The sequence below is a fragment of the Herpailurus yagouaroundi genome, unplaced genomic scaffold (assembly GCF_014898765.1).
Source record: "Herpailurus yagouaroundi ecotype Mexico unplaced genomic scaffold, PumYag 77, whole genome shotgun sequence".
NCBI lineage: Eukaryota > Metazoa > Chordata > Mammalia > Carnivora > Felidae > Herpailurus > Herpailurus yagouaroundi.
In genome coordinates this window covers 54,571,491-54,587,448 of record NW_024412388.1, presented here as the reverse complement: position 1 = coordinate 54,587,448, position 15,958 = coordinate 54,571,491, and the positions used below count along the sequence as shown (strand labels likewise).

The 15,958-nt window shown below is 35.4% G+C and overlaps 1 protein-coding gene across 5 annotated transcripts in view; it reads right to left on the bottom strand.

Annotated features, from left to right (window-relative positions):
- LEPR (leptin receptor) overlaps nucleotides 1-15,958 on the bottom strand; it is a 91,034-nt gene that overhangs the window by 21,583 nt on the left and 53,493 nt on the right. For all 5 annotated transcript variants that reach the window (XM_040470518.1, XM_040470519.1, XM_040470517.1 and 2 more), the window contains 8 exons: nucleotides 10,925-11,215; nucleotides 10,650-10,767; nucleotides 7,768-7,967; nucleotides 5,824-5,972; nucleotides 4,423-4,582; nucleotides 4,221-4,303; nucleotides 2,852-3,068; nucleotides 551-733 (listed from right to left, as the gene is read on the bottom strand). In XM_040470518.1, the coding sequence (XP_040326452.1) occupies nucleotides 551-733; nucleotides 2,852-3,068; nucleotides 4,221-4,303; nucleotides 4,423-4,582; nucleotides 5,824-5,972; nucleotides 7,768-7,967; nucleotides 10,650-10,767; nucleotides 10,925-11,215 (1,401 nt within the window). The remainder of the gene's footprint in view (nucleotides 1-550; nucleotides 734-2,851; nucleotides 3,069-4,220; nucleotides 4,304-4,422; nucleotides 4,583-5,823; nucleotides 5,973-7,767; nucleotides 7,968-10,649; nucleotides 10,768-10,924; nucleotides 11,216-15,958) is intronic.

The window sequence follows — 15,958 nt, the reverse complement described above, 5'->3', positions numbered from 1 at the left end:
CAACTGGTCTACTCTGGGGAGTTTATATTGCCTACATCACCAAGTCCTACATTTTTAGACCTTCAGTCTGGCATTCCCACTCTCCACTAGTGGTATTATATGTTGGTACACATATTTGGGAAAACAATTTGGTGGTAGATAGTAAAAGCCATTAAAAAATAGTCTAGAAAAAAAAAGGTAAAGCTAGAAGCAACATAAATGTTCTCAAAAAAATAAATGGTTTAAGTAGACTTTAGAATAAGATGCTATATGATCATTAAAAATATGGTTAAAAGGATTGGGGAGAAAAGAGAAACATGCTTGTGATATATCAAAGGAACAAATCAGAAAAAAAGTTGATAGATGATATGATTACAACTGTGTAAAATATTTTAAAAGGATCAAATGAAATAGAATTGAATGTTTATGATAAAGGGATAGAATTGTATGTAGTAAGATGGCAGTATCATCTATATTTTTTAAGTTTTCATTAACTGGCTATGTTATTTGAATTAATAATCACTCTCCTACTACTCCATAAGAGAAACTTATTAAAGTACAGCAAACTTACCATGAATATAATACTTCTTAACGGATGAGGGGATTCTAAGCCATTTAGTTTCACTGTCTTCATTAAGAATTTTCCACTCAGTAATAAAATACATCAGAGAGTAATCACTGGGTGATAATTTCCAGGAAAGAAACACACAACTGCTGTTTAAAGGATAAGCACTGAGTGACTGCACGGTATTTACTGAGGGGAAAAGAAGGAAATTTGTTTTTAAATTCAAAATTAATGTAAAAAATCAAATACCCTCAAGGCACATATAACCTATTAGACAAAAGGAGAAGGAAGAGAAGGCTGACATTTATATAAATAAATATAATACAATTATTTTTGTACCACAGAGTCATGTATGCGGAAAGATGTGGGAATATATGCTATTGAGGAGAAACCAAAAACGGGATTTTGGATAGAGTCAAGGAAGTTGCTCGCCACTGGAATACTGCCCAAGCTTATTAATCATCCCCTCTACTTCTCTGCAAACTCTTTTCTCCTGCTGATGGAGTTGTGCTTTCAAAGAACAAATCTGATCATTTGTCTCCTCACAGAGTCTCACTTAAAAGCCTCCACTGGAGGGGTGCCTGGGTAGCTCAGTGAGTTGAGCATCCGACTCTTGATCTCAGCTCAGGTCTTGATCTCAGGGTTGTGAGTTCAAGCCCCACAATGGACTCTGTGCTGGGCATGAAGCCTACTTAAAAAAAAAAAAAGCCTCCACTGTATTTCCATATGTGAGGATAAAATTCCTTCATGTCCTCTCCTATGCCACAAGGACTTTCGGTCAGACTCTTCCTCTCTCAAGAGCCAATGCTCTTTTGGGGAAGTTTCATTCCTATACTGCTTGCTTAAGAAAGCGTCTCTAAACCTCAATACCAAGTCAGGTTCCTATTTTATTTCCTTTTATAAAATTATATTCCTCTCCTGGGAACATTTATCTCAGTTTGTAAATAAGCATCAACTTGTATGATTATTTGATTATTTGTTAATTAAATAATCAAAAAGTTGATTTGGCTCTGTGGATACTGAGACCATTTATAGTTTTTCTCACATTGGAGTTCCCACCACTTAACACAGTGCAGCATTCAATAAATATTTCTAGAACATCTTGATGGAAAATATTTTTAGTGTAAAACATTGTGTAGATGCTATGGAACTTACAAGAAGCTTACACTATACATACAAAACTAATCATTAATATAAGGCAAGATATAAAATACCTTAAGAAAGGTAGGAAGCACCCCAATTTAGGACATACCTAATCAAAGCAATAAGCAAAGACTTCATGGAAGAGATTAGTAGAGATACAAGAGATTTTAATTTTCCATTAAAAAGTTACACTTTGAATATGTAATGCAGATTGGAAACTCCTATTAAGGCAGTTCTCAATTCTCTAATCAAATATATCAAAATTAATTAAAGAAGGTTCATCACTTTTTTAAAAAGTTATTTATTTATTTTGAGAGAGAGCATGGAAGAGGAGCAGAGAAAGAGGAAGAGAGAGAGAATCCCAGGCCCCATGCTGTCAGAGTGGAGCCTGATGCAGGGCTTGAACTCATGAACTGTGAGCCAAAACAAAGAGTTGGATGCTTAACTGACTGAGCCACCACAGAGCCCCAGTTCATCACTTGTATTAAATGAAGAACAGGGGTGCCTGGGTGGCTCAGTCGGTTAAGCGGCTGACTTTGGCTCAGGTCATGATCTCGCGGTCCGTGAGTTCGAGCCCCGCGTTGGGCTCTGTGCTGACAGTTCAGAGCCTGGAGCCTGTTTCAGATTCTGTGTCTCCCTCTCTCTGACCCTCCCCCATTCATGCTTTGTCTCTCTCTGTCTCAAAAATAAATAAAAATGTTAAAAAAAAATTTTTAATGAAGAACAGATTAATTTTCCAGTCTGAACAATTACTTGCATCCATGTCATACTATTACATATGTATGTAATAAATATAATACACACATGTACCTGTACTTACTTTTACACACACACACACACACACAGAGGCAGGGAGAGAGAGATTAATTCACGTACAACTTGCATTGATCCAAAAGATTTAGGTATTAGATTTACTAGAATATTCTCATTTATCATAATATTATTTCAACATGGTTCTACCACATGAAAACCCAAGGACCATATTATATAACCAGGGTACAACCTGCTTTGCTGTTTTTCAGAAAAGAAGAAATTAAAGACAGGAGACAGACTTACAGATTCAGGGAACTGCAGGCTTCTTGGAAGATCATTTAGAATGGGAGGAGTTTGTAAAAATTAGATATTGAAAGGGGCACAGGTTTACCACCCTGTACCCTTTCTTACCTTTGCTCATAGGCCATGAGAATGTTAAATTAAAATTCACAAAAGAAGCACCAATTGAATTGACGGCCAGAACTGTAACAGAATGTGCTTGCTCTGTCCACAGGAAAGTGAATTGAGTGTGATTTCCCACATCTTCTGACCATGTTCCATTGCGGGAAGTATGATGTTTTACCACGTATTTTCTTACACTACACAATGAGTCATTTTTCATCAGAGGCTGTAGTAAACATGAAAATTGATTAGTTTAAGGGCTCCCGTGCTTTTTATATCAACCAAGCTCATGAACTCTTCTTATATGTTTCCCACTGGGAGGCAGGGGCAGACCAGGGCAAGCCCTGTCTAGTTCAAGGCTGAAATATGGGGAGGTGAGGTAGGAGAGGGCTGGTGTCTGACAGAGACACAATGAAGTCATCGGGATGGGTATACAGCACAGGAAACTTATTTTTTTCCTTAAGACTCAGGGAATAAATCATTTAAGTATAATTAATTATGATACAATTAGGACACTTTTCTACTGAGAAGTTTCACACTAATTTTAGAGAAAAGAAAGACCGGCAGAGAGTCAAGAGTTTCCTCATCTGAAAAACCAACAACGTTCTGGTTCTGCAAAGCAACAACAAGAAAGAGCTGAAAAGATATTAATCATCATTTATGTTAACCCCAGTGTCATTTGTTATCTCTTCTCATAATTGTTGCTACTTCAAGTAACGGAGGCTATCAGAACCATGTATACGGCATCCCAGAATTTCTGCCCGATCACTTAAAAAAAAATCATACCAGATCACTGATGATTCCATGTAAAATACATATCTAGTCCAATTATGTTCTTCCATTCTACAGAGCATTAACAATACACCCCACTTCCTCCATTACTGCCACCTGTTTCAAATAAGATTCAGTGCTGCCAATGCCTTACAACCCATCGAAAACGACTCCATACAGTCGACTGGAAGTGTTTCTCCATATATTTTTTTTTTGTCATCGAGATTCCTCAAAATCAGAAATAACAGAAAAAAAAAACACAAACACATACACATGTATGCCTGCGGGGTGTGGAACAATCTGGGTAGGTGGGGAGTAGAATTTTATCAGATATCATCTAGTCCAGCTCTACATTTATACAGATGAGAAAACTGAGGCTGAAGCATCTAAGCAACTTTGCCAAAATAATGCTGACCTAGCTGTAATATACTCAGCTGAGAATAGAATGAAGTTCCCTAACTCCATGCCAGCACATTGTAGCTCTCTGCAATCACATCTCAAAACTGAAATGAAATATTGGGCTGCAGAGCCTAAAAAATGACAGGATTATGAAGTCTTTCATAAGTATAAAAATAAAATTTAAGAGTAATATAAAAAGCAGGAATACCTTCCAAAGTAAAGTAACATTTCTCTCTTTTTTAGTGGTGTCTTCATTAATTATTCTCCAAACTTCAGGTCCTCTGGTAGGAACTGCAGAAGGACAAGGAGCCCAAGTTGTACATGTGCTCTCAGAAGGCATAGTTTTTAGTCCTATTGGAAACGCACATCCTCGTGCATTTTTAGGACACATTTACAAAATCTCTACAGACCTTTTACATCTGTGACAACTGTGTAGGCTGGACTACTCCAATTGCTCCAATATCCCAGCCCATCCAGCCTCTTGCAGCGCACCTGAACAGCATAGACAGCACACAGATCTGGCACCAGGACGCTGGCAGAATTGGATTTTGCATCATGTACCTCATACATCTGTAAAATAAACTCAAGCATTAGAGTAATCATTACCAACACCTATGTAGCTAAAGGGCCCTGAAGTGCATTCTATTTAAAACCTTAATACTATTCCAAAATTAACAGAGGGCTGACTTTGTGTTTTCTGGCTACAGAAATATGTGACTTGGATCTTGAGCTCCTTCAAGTGAAGGATTATCTTAGTCATCTGTGGTCTCCTTCTCAGGCCAAGATTTGGACTGACCTACTTGCAACCTCACTCTCAGCTGTTCTCAACTCTATTACTAATTTCTGTCCACTAATCCTCTACCCACAGAAATTCTTAATAATTTTAACTGAGTGGTTACATAGTGATATCTCTGATAGTCTCTTCAATAAGATGGTAAACTGGCACATCCTTTCTGCTAAAATCATGATGATCTAAAGGCATAATTAGGGTTCCTAATATTCCTGGGTCTTTGCCGGCTGCCATCTGAAAACTGACGTGGCCTGTCACCATATGCACACTTGCCACTATGGGTGTGGTTTTAGTTGTTTGGTAAAAGCAGCTTCTTCCAAAATGTGTCCCTTTGAACATAAGTGTACTAAAGAATATTAGATGTTAAAGGAAAAAGAGTTCCTTGGTAAATTGAGTTTGAGAAACACAGAATAGAATAAAGTCACAAATATTACTTTGATGCAGGACCTATCTAAACCTTTAATATGTAACCCAGTGCAGTTCTGTACTAGGAACACACAGTGATACAGGGGTTCCTACATTTATTCATCCATGCAATCTTTTTTCAAGGAATATTTCAATATTCTGTCAAACTCATTTTGGGAAATGATGGGTTACAGGAAATGTCATAACTTTAAAGGGTTAGACCTAGGGGTGCCTGGGTGGCTCAGTCAGTTAAGTGCCCAACTTCAGCTCAGGTCATGATCACATGGTTCATGAGTTTGAGCCCCACATTGGGCTCTCTGCTGCCAGCGCAGAGCCTGCTTCAGATCCTCTGCCCCTTCTCTCTCTCTCTGCCCTTCCCCCACTCATTCTCTCTCTGTCTCTGTCTATCTCTATCTCTCTCAAAAATAAACATGAAAACAATTCTTTTAAAAAGGGTTAAACCTATAGAAATATCTACTTAACAAAAACAGCTACGGAATACAGGAAGATGTACATTTGTGCCAATAAAATAAATCTTATGCAATAAAATTCTTAAACACTTATAAGAAATAACATTTAGTGACACAAGCTGAAGACATTTCTATGTAAAATGTACCTTCCACTGTACTTCTTTTCCACTTAAGCCGTAGCGAATCTGGAATTTAAGATTATTCTCTGGAAAGACTGGCTTTTCCCAAGATATTTTCAATAATCCAATTTTTACAGTAATTTCCACTTTCACACTGGATGGAGGCAGTGGTTTCACTAGAAAATTTAAAAATAGTACTGTATAACAGTAATTTAAACAGTGAGAATATTTTTAAAACATTATGATGATGTTATAATCTTTTATACTCTATAAAGCAGTATCTCCTTCTCAAAGGAGATTAAAAAAAAATAGTACAAGTCAATGTGCAAACTCAGCATATTTGGGAACTAAAAGTCCCAACATCCCAGCACAGTAGTATGAACTCTGAAGCTCTGCACTTATAATACCTTAAGACTGTTGATGGCCAAAACCTCTAAACCTTTTCATTTCTAATGTTTCTCATGCTTATCCAATTCTTCATATATGAAGAAGACATTCTTGACCAACAGTAAGATGACATACATTTCAACTCCTGAAAAGTTAATTCCTCCTCAGAAAAGGAAGTATGAATATGTGAGAGATGCTAAGACATTCAATCTGTGATCTTACTTGACTGAATCATATGGATATCATATGGATATATTCCATGAATATCTAGTTTGCAGAAAGGATACTTTAAAGTACAAGAGTTTGCATGATCCCTACAACATGCACAGTGAAGAGGAAGGAGAAGCTTTCCACATTTTATGGGTGATAAACTAGTCACGGGGCACTTACATGTCTAGCCCATGTTTACAAAGCTAGTAACACATGGAACTGGCATTTGGATCCTAAAGTTGAATCTCCACCTTGTTTTCTAGTACTAAGTAGGCAGTATAAGCCTAACTTAAACTCCTAATTTTAGTACTGAAAAGAATAACATCAAAGGTTGTTCTGATAACATATAGAACTGAATTCATAGTGTCATATATTACATGTGAAGTTATTAATGTGTGTGTTTGTGGGGTAGAGAGTGGTAAGAGGGTTCCATGCTATTCCAAGATACTTAGTACCAGAGAAGTACTCCTTACAGTAAAATCCCTTTAAGTGGAACCAAACTAAATAGTTTGTGTGTATGCATGTGCGTGTGTGTGCACATGCGCGCACGTGGGGGAGGAAATCAATTAATTGGGACTCTATGGTAATAAAAAAAACCCTAAATATTATGATTTTATCATACATTTAACAAAATATAGGTTTTAATTCAGATATGTACGAATTATTTGAAAATATAACGAATCAAATACTGATTTTTGGCATAATTTCCCAACAAAATCGTATATAGGACCAAAGATATTCTTTTACCTCTATTGCATAATCATAAATAGGTCATTTCTCAAAGACTTTGCAGCAATATTGGAGGGATATATTATACTTTTCAGTATATTCTTAATCCTTTGAAATCAGTGGATCTTTTTTAAGCGTATTTAAAAATATCATGATGGATATCATCTTTATTTTTTTTTTTGTTCAGTGTAGTCATTTTGAATCTTTCGGTAGCCTACACAGCCTCACAAATTAAACTCTCTGGTTATGACTACTCAGATTACAAAATCCATCACAATACCCAAATTAAATTTCTAAATTAAAAACACCAAATGTTTTCATAAGTACATTGGGAGAAAAACAAAGCAGTGCATTATTTACAATAATATTACTGCTACATTTTATTACCAATGACCAATATAACTTATCAAATTACATGCTGAAAGTATTCCTATTACAAAAACACTGTGCTATAAGTAACTTAAAAAAATAAAAACAGTAAAACTTTCTAAGGTTGATTGTCTTTTCAATTCCACTATAAACACACACAAAATTTTGTTTAAAAATAGTGTTATCTGAAAATGGTAAAACACAACAATTACCATGAATCAACCTGAATCCAAATCTGCTAATAAAAATGAAGACACACAACACAGTTTGACATACCCACAGAATCAGGAACAACACACGTTGGTGGAGAGTCAAGTGAACCCAAAGAGTGATTGATTCTAATCCACATTGTATAGCCGGACAATAGAAAGATTGGCTGAAATACGCATTCATAAAAACCATCTCTCTGCAAATGGCAATCTTTAGATTCAGATATGGGATGAATAGATGGAACATCAGAGCAGTAAAGGCTGCTCCTTAAAAGATACGAGAACACTCAGTTAATATACAACATTGATGAAAACGGTAAGATATATGAGAGAACGCCATAGATTTTATTCCACTTAAAATAGATGTTCTTATTGGAAATGCATTTTTGATTTCCCCACTGTATCACAATTTTATGTATTTCCATAAAAATGACAACAAACCTTATTAAATATTTTATTAGATACTAAGTGGAAATGCAAATAAAATAATTGGTATTCCTTCTCTATGGATCCAAGTAGAGGTAGAACCTACGACACTGATAGTTAAGTTAATATTATATTTAAGTGATTATCATTTTAAAAGTATGGATCACAAGTAGTATTGGAGCATTCCTGAGATGGGAAGGAAGATAAATCCCTTACACTTTAAATATGGATTAAATTCCACCAGAAACTGAAGACATAACTGATGACAGTAAATTACAGCTTAATTGACAATGTCCTAGTATTTTCCAGTTCGGAGCATTACAATGAAAATGATTTATATCTGAATCATATAGTTAAATATATAACGCATTTTCTCGGAGAAGAAAATTAAGAAAGCAATTTTTATAACTGTGTCCCGATCAACACTCTACCTCAGAACATACGAAGCATTTTTCCTTTTCTTTGAAATAGCCCTTCTTCCACTATTTGCTCTGAACATGGTATTTAAGTGGTTAAATTAGCATTTTGTTTCCATAAAAATGGAGTAAGGAGATTACAAGAAAATGAAAAACCTACATTCTTATGTTTCTCGTTCTATTTTTTGTGACATTTTCCTGCCTATCTCCTCAAAATTACAATCATTGGGGTGTCTGTGTGTGAATGAGTGCTAGTGGGGAGAGGGGAGAGATGAGAACAAGATATGGGGAATCATCTGCGGTAAAAAGAACCGTGACCATGTACAGAAACACAGTAATGCTCCATTTGGAATGCAAAGGTTATATCTTTGTCATCATGACAGCAATAGCCATTTACTGAATATTTACCAGGAGAAATTCTATCACTTAACTATAATTAAATGGAATTTATCATTAATTCTCACAGAAACCTTGTAAGTCCTATTATTCACTCCATTTTACAGACAAGGAAGTGGAGTCTTAGAGAGGTTTAAAAAACTCGCCACAGTACATGCAGGAGTTTCATACTCTTCTGTAAATATTAGCGATTTAATTGAGGTACAGAGCTTATGTGATGATCATCCACAAACACCTTTTTTAATGTGAAAATGTTATGGAAGGAACGTAAAGACAGATTATAGAAGTAAAATGGCATCCCATGAACATTCTATTGATTTTAAAATGCTACTATCAAGTAAGATGAAGCCAGCTATTATTCCCATGTAAGAAATGTAGAAATTGCCCCATTTTTCTACCACTACATAAGAATAGAATAGACTGGTCATGGGGTGCCTGGGTGGCTCAGTCAGTTGAGCGCCCGACTTTGGCTCAGGTCATGATCTCCCGGTACATGAGTTTGAGCCCCATGTCCGGCTCTGTGCTGACAGCTCAGAGCCTGGAGCCTGTTTCAGATTCCTTGTCTCCCTGTCTCTCTGCTCCTCCCCTGCTCACGCTCTGTCTCTCTCTCCCAAAAATATAAAACATTAAAAAAAATTTTTTTTAAAGAATAGACTAGTCACTTTAGGAACAGAATTCAGATCACAGTATTTGAGGACGGGGATTTGTTTTTCACGTAGAAAATTTAGATTTTAAGAATAAATGAGTAGGGGCACCTGGGTGGCTCAGTTGGCTATGCGTCTGACTTCAGCTCAGGTCATGATCTCACAGTTCGTGAGTTCAAGCCCCGTGTCAAGCTCTGTGCTGACAGCTCAGAGCCTGGAGCCTGCTTTGGATTCTGTCTCTCACTCACTCTCTCTCTCTCTCTCTCTCTCTCTGCCCCTCCCCGGCTCATGCTCTGTCTCTCTCTGTCTCAAAAATAAAAATAAAAACATTAAAAAAAAAAAAAAAAGAAGAAGAAATGAGGACAAGGGAGACAAACTGGAAGGCCCCAGTATGAACACAAATTGAGACAGCGTGTTTGAGAGCAGTATATATCACTGAAAACTACTAAGAGAGATTATAAAAATAAAAATGTATCTACCTCCTCCTAATCAAGAGTTCTATTACTTCAGATGATACTACAGGAAGATGATGTCTTGGAATCATTTCAAAACAGGGAAGCACAAAAATAAACAAGCATAAATTACTCTTTATCATAACACTTCACTCCTTATTAAGCATTTCTTTCCTAATCTTTCCTACTTCTGAAAGCATTCATATTATCTCTTAGAATCTTTGTGCAACAACCTCTGACTTTTTTCCAAGATATTTATCTTTAGCAAATGATACTGGACCTCTATAATCATGGATATTCTCCTCTGGCCAATTCTCTAAGTCAAACTAAAATGTACAGAAGCCAATTCTTCCTGGATTTCATTCAATAATTAAAAGGCAATTATGGAAAATTAACTGATTATCAGAAAAATAATTTGAGGTAAAAACAAGTTATATTTTTTCTATCAATGTAAATTTTTCAAAAATCACCTAATCCCTCAACAATTTCCTAAGTATATAGTACCTTCCTCTATTAGGAAGAACGTCTACTAGACTACTGTTCTGATGATATTTCTATAAAAAGTTTTATCTCACCATATCCACAGAATAATAACTCAGCAAAAATAATACATACCTATGATACCTCAACTGCAAAGTACTTCCCACGAGTGATTGGATTGCATTGGTTGACCATCTGCAAGTCATTTGAGTTAAGTACCCATCAGTTTCACATGATATATTGATATCGACATCTATTTAAAACACATTAAAATATTAATACAAAGCAAAATCACCACAAATTTTTTAATGAAAATAAAATTTCCTTACATTATCAATGGGACTCTAATATAGGGTCCATAATAAAAATCTGTCTGTGGAAGGAAATGAAGGGAAGTTCAGTATTCTTACCAATCACATATAATTCAGCATAGCGATGGTGGCATTCATGCTCGTTGCAGCAGTATATTGCATCGTAGGTAAACTTCCCTCGAGGTTTGGTTGCCTTCAAACTGCGAAAAGTAACTTTGCTAACATGGTCACCCACGACATGATACTGGCTTTGAGGAATTTTCTCAGCTAAATTCATCCACCAAATAATCTTTTTTGAGGAAACAATCTTGTTTTCATTTTTATAAATGCAGTGAAAAGAAACATTAGACCCGACACTTGTCAGAATTTTAGGTGGAAAGTATATGACATCTGCAATAAGAGAAGAAAGGGAGGATATCAGATGAAGAACAAAAACATCCTGTATGGAATTTATGCTACATAGAGAAGATTCACAATGCAATCAGGATCACACTGCCAAAAATAAAATGAGTGCACTAAGAGACTGTATAACTTGTACTGCCTGCTTAAAGACAATTCTGTAGTATTCAGGCATTCCCATTTCCAAATCACTTGAACTTCCAAAAATGTCTCAGCATTTTCTTTTAAAAAATTTTTTAATGTTTTATTTATTTTTGACAGAGAGAGAGAGAGAGAGAGAGAGCGAGCATGAGTGGGGGAGAGCCAGAGAGACAGGGAAACACAGAATCTGAAGCAGGTTCCAGGCTCTGAGCTGTCAGCACAGAGCCCAACGTGGGGCTTGAACTTATGGACTGTGAGATCTTGACTTGAGCCAAAGTCGGACACTCAACCAACTGAGCCACCCAGGCGCCCCTGTCTCAGTATTTTCTAAACATAGAAATTTATTACAAAGTGTATTTAGTGAGTAATTGTCACTTGCTAATTGACAGGCAGAAAATCAATTTAAATGAAATATAACCTAATTCCACAATGACATGTTTTCATCAGACTGTGCCTTATGAATCAGTGAAACCTAGGCTGAGTTCTTGAATCAAATCACTGTAAAGGCAAAATTCTGAAGAATAAATGGTGGTTGCTATTGTCTCATTTGGATATATGAAAATTTCAATCAGCAGGTAAAGCTGGAAAATAAGCTTTAAATAAGACAACTGGTTAGGGACAGGGCACCTGGCTGGCTAAGTTGGTTAAGCATCCAACTTTGGCTCAGGTCATGATCTCATGGTTTGTGAGTTCGGGCCCCACATCTGACTCTATGCTGACAGCTCAGAGCCTGGAGCCTGCTTCAGATTCTGTGTCTCCGTCTTTCTTTATCTCTCTCTCTCTCTCTCTCTCTCTCTCTGCACCTCCCCTGCTCGCTCTCTCTCTGTCTCTCACTCTTAAAAATAAATAAACATTAAAAAATAAATAAATAAATAAATAAATAAATAAATAAATAAATAAAGAGAACTAGTTAGGGAATGTAAAATCAACAATGCCCCAATGCACCAAAACAGGTAAACCTTAAATACTGGTCTGTAATGTTTTAAAGTTATTTAATGCCAGTATGCTGTGGTTAATGATAAGAGGAACCAATATTTTTCTAAAATATTATTATTTTTTAATGCCTCTACACTATTCCATACTACTTTTTTGGTCCCCTATTGTTGGAAACAATATATTTTTATTTTTAATAAAATAATCTATTGTTTACATAATGTTTATATATTTTTATTTTTAATAAAAGAATTTATTATTTAATAAAGCAATCTATATTTTTAATTAGAAACAATAAAAGTGATTGTTTACATAAGAAGAAATCATTTCTGCCACAGTGCATTACAAAAACAGTGTATTTCAGTTGTACAATTCACAATAAGACATTTTCTTCTGAGAGAATATGAATATGTTTCTATTCATATCATCTGGATTACCCCCCAAAACAAAAACGAAAACCTTCATTGATTTTTATTATTTTATATCATCTGGATTACCCCCCAAAAACAAAAGTGAAAAACTTCATTGATTTTTATATTTAAGTTTTTTCTTTTTTGCAATAGCGGGCTAAACTCCATGGCCTTTGTATTTAGAATCCAAACAAAACATTTGTATTTTGTACATTTGCAGTCAAGCATAAACAAGAAAAAAATTAGTAGCATGAAATCACTAGACAGAAGACAGTCCATTAGATTTTTAACCCTAGCCTAGGATGGCACTCAAGCTTCGTTAGTACATTACTTACTGCACGCAAGTACCTAGCACAGATCTGAAAAATCATTAACCTATTTTCAATATGCTCCACATGTCATTACTGAATGGCTTCAAAACTTTAAGAGTAATTTATTTTTTTAAAGAGTACACATTAGATTTCAAAAGCTAAGCTGAATCTTTTATGTTTAAAGATAATGAAAAACTCAAACCATTTCACTTCAAAATTGAATGCCTCAGTAAGGCTTAATCAAGAAATGCAGTTAAAGTCATAATATTTTGGCATGATTAAATACTAAGATATTAGCTTACAAAAAAGAAAAGCAGGTTATTAAAAACCTGATGATGTGTAAAGTTTACATTGAATATACAGAAATTGATATGAAGTAAATTAATATTTAATTTTTAAAATAATATAAATATATATTTTATTCTCATGTAAGATACTCCACAACATTTAATTTGTAAAATGAGAAAATAATTTTCTTCTGATGACCAGGTACCAATACTTTTGTAAGGTCTAAAATAATGAATTTCATTAAAAGAGGAAAATCTTTTGATAAATATTAGTGAATTACCTACATGAACATAAATCATGAATCAAAACATTAAAGTTATTTTACAATGTGTTTATTATAGCTCCAGAAAATAGATTTTTAAATTTTCAAAGCAGACTTCCTATTTTCCTTTGAGGGGAAAATATTTTCTCTAGCACATTATAAGCACTGCCAAGTATGAAATGAAGAAATTATCTGTTTCTCCTCTTCTTCGGCAGCACAAGAATGTAATTAAGAAAGGTACTACAAGAAGTGAGCACTTCTAAACTTGTTTTAAGCGTGTGGCGCCGTAACTCAACTGCAACATTGTTAGCTTTCCTAAGTTCTGCGAGGGTCCTGGGTTTTCTTCTCAAAGTCCAAGGTCTCCCAATAGCTACAAAGAAAGAACCTAGCCAATTCATTTTCAAAAAATCTGTAAGAATTCCTTGATTAGAAATGGTCAATGCTTCATTAACTGTGTACTTGGTAGGTACAGCTTTAATAAATCAATGACTACAAAATAGTAACTATAAAGGTACTGATAATGAGCATTCTGTTTGCTCCAGCAACAATACATCAGACAACCTCTGTTAAAAAAAGAAAAATCAATAAAATCCAAAGTGTTTGGAAATGATAAAGCACGTGTGCTAATTCACTCATGCTAAATAAGTTAATGCCTCAAACTTACAGAATGCTTCTGTTTGGTGGATGTCATTGTAGCACCTAGCAGTGAGCAACAGAAGATAATCTAATAATATTAAATACCTCGATTTAAGGGAGAAGGATCCAAATCCTTTTACATAAGAATAGGAAGCTCCCGAGTTTGGAGAAACATACTTCACTGATGCACAGCACTCAAGAACAAGCCTCAAGTGCAGTAAGCACCGTGAGGTGTGGAAAGTGCTGTGAAGGCAAACTCAGCAAAACTAAAACTTGAACAACCTAAGCAACACTGAAACTTCGTTTATCAGGAACCATGAAGGAAATGAGAGGTCCCACTAAAATGCTCGATGTAAGTTTACTGCTTATTAGTTCCCAGTATCAATTTTTAGTGACACCAGAAATCTTGCATAAATATACATCATGCACTTAATCACTGTGTTAGTGTGTACAAACATGAGCGCTGGGATTGGCCTGCCAGCTCTAGATTGTGCCAACTTTTACAAGTTACTTAACCTCTCTAAATCTCGACTGCTCTGTTTGTAAAAAGGGAGTATCAGGGAGACATAGGTGAATACCGTATCTCACAGGGCATCAAAAGGATAAAATGATAATACATGTAAAGCACTTAGAGCAGTGCTTGAAACACAGGAAGTACCCTGTAACTGTCATTACTATGATTATGATTATTATTATTATTATTCAGTAGGGAAGTATGAACCTAATTGTACCTTTGATTTATGATTTAGCACCCATCATTACATCATTACAGAAGATGATACTGTAACACAGAAATGTGCTTGGGAGCTACTGAAGTGTGTAGGTTTTTCTCCCCACTCTTGGTGACCCTAGTCTACTTTCTGTTTGGCAAGTTTCTATCTTTCCCTTAATATTTACCTGGTACCACTCACTGGCAACTAAGCCATCCAAGTCTGTTAAACTAGTAAGCTACTTTTACACTTATTGCTAAATCAACAAATTCTGCCCATTGGGGCAGCTGTTTACTCACTGTCTGGCTTTATTTTTAACTTATTTTCAGACATTTCTGTTTGGGATGTCTAAAGTCACTAGAGGGATACACCTGTGGTGAATAAGTAAAAGGATAGGTGTTAATTGTAATACTGTTAGAGACTGTACAAGTAAATAAATTGGTAAAGTTTCTTCTCAACAAAACATATCTTTATTACTGTCAGGTACACAAAACACTAAATATATGCAGAGGGAAGGGCATATATATGCCTATGTGTGTGTTTTATAATACATATTCATAAATCTTATTTATATTATGCACAAAAGCATAAGAATGTGGTCCAACATATTCATAAACCAAGCAAATTTAATCCTGCACATAATGACCATGAACTAAGAAAGTAATAGTAGTATGAAAGGATTTTGCACAATGTAAAACAGAACTAAGCCTATGTCCATCCAAAGGTCTAAAAAAACTGACCTGAACAATCTAAAACAAAATCTTACATGAAATATAACACAAATAACTATCACATCATAATCGATCAAAATGTTCATTTTAGGGGTGCCTAGGCAGCTCAGTCGGTTAAGCATCTGACTTAGGCTCAGGTCATGATCTGACGGTTCATGGCTTTGACATGAACTGTGCTGACAGTGGGGAGCCTGGAACCTGCTTCGGACTCTGCATCTCCCTCCCTCTGCCCCTCCCCTGCTCTCACTCTGTCTCTCTTTCTCTCATAAATAAATAAATAAATAAATAAATAAATAAATAAATAAATAAATA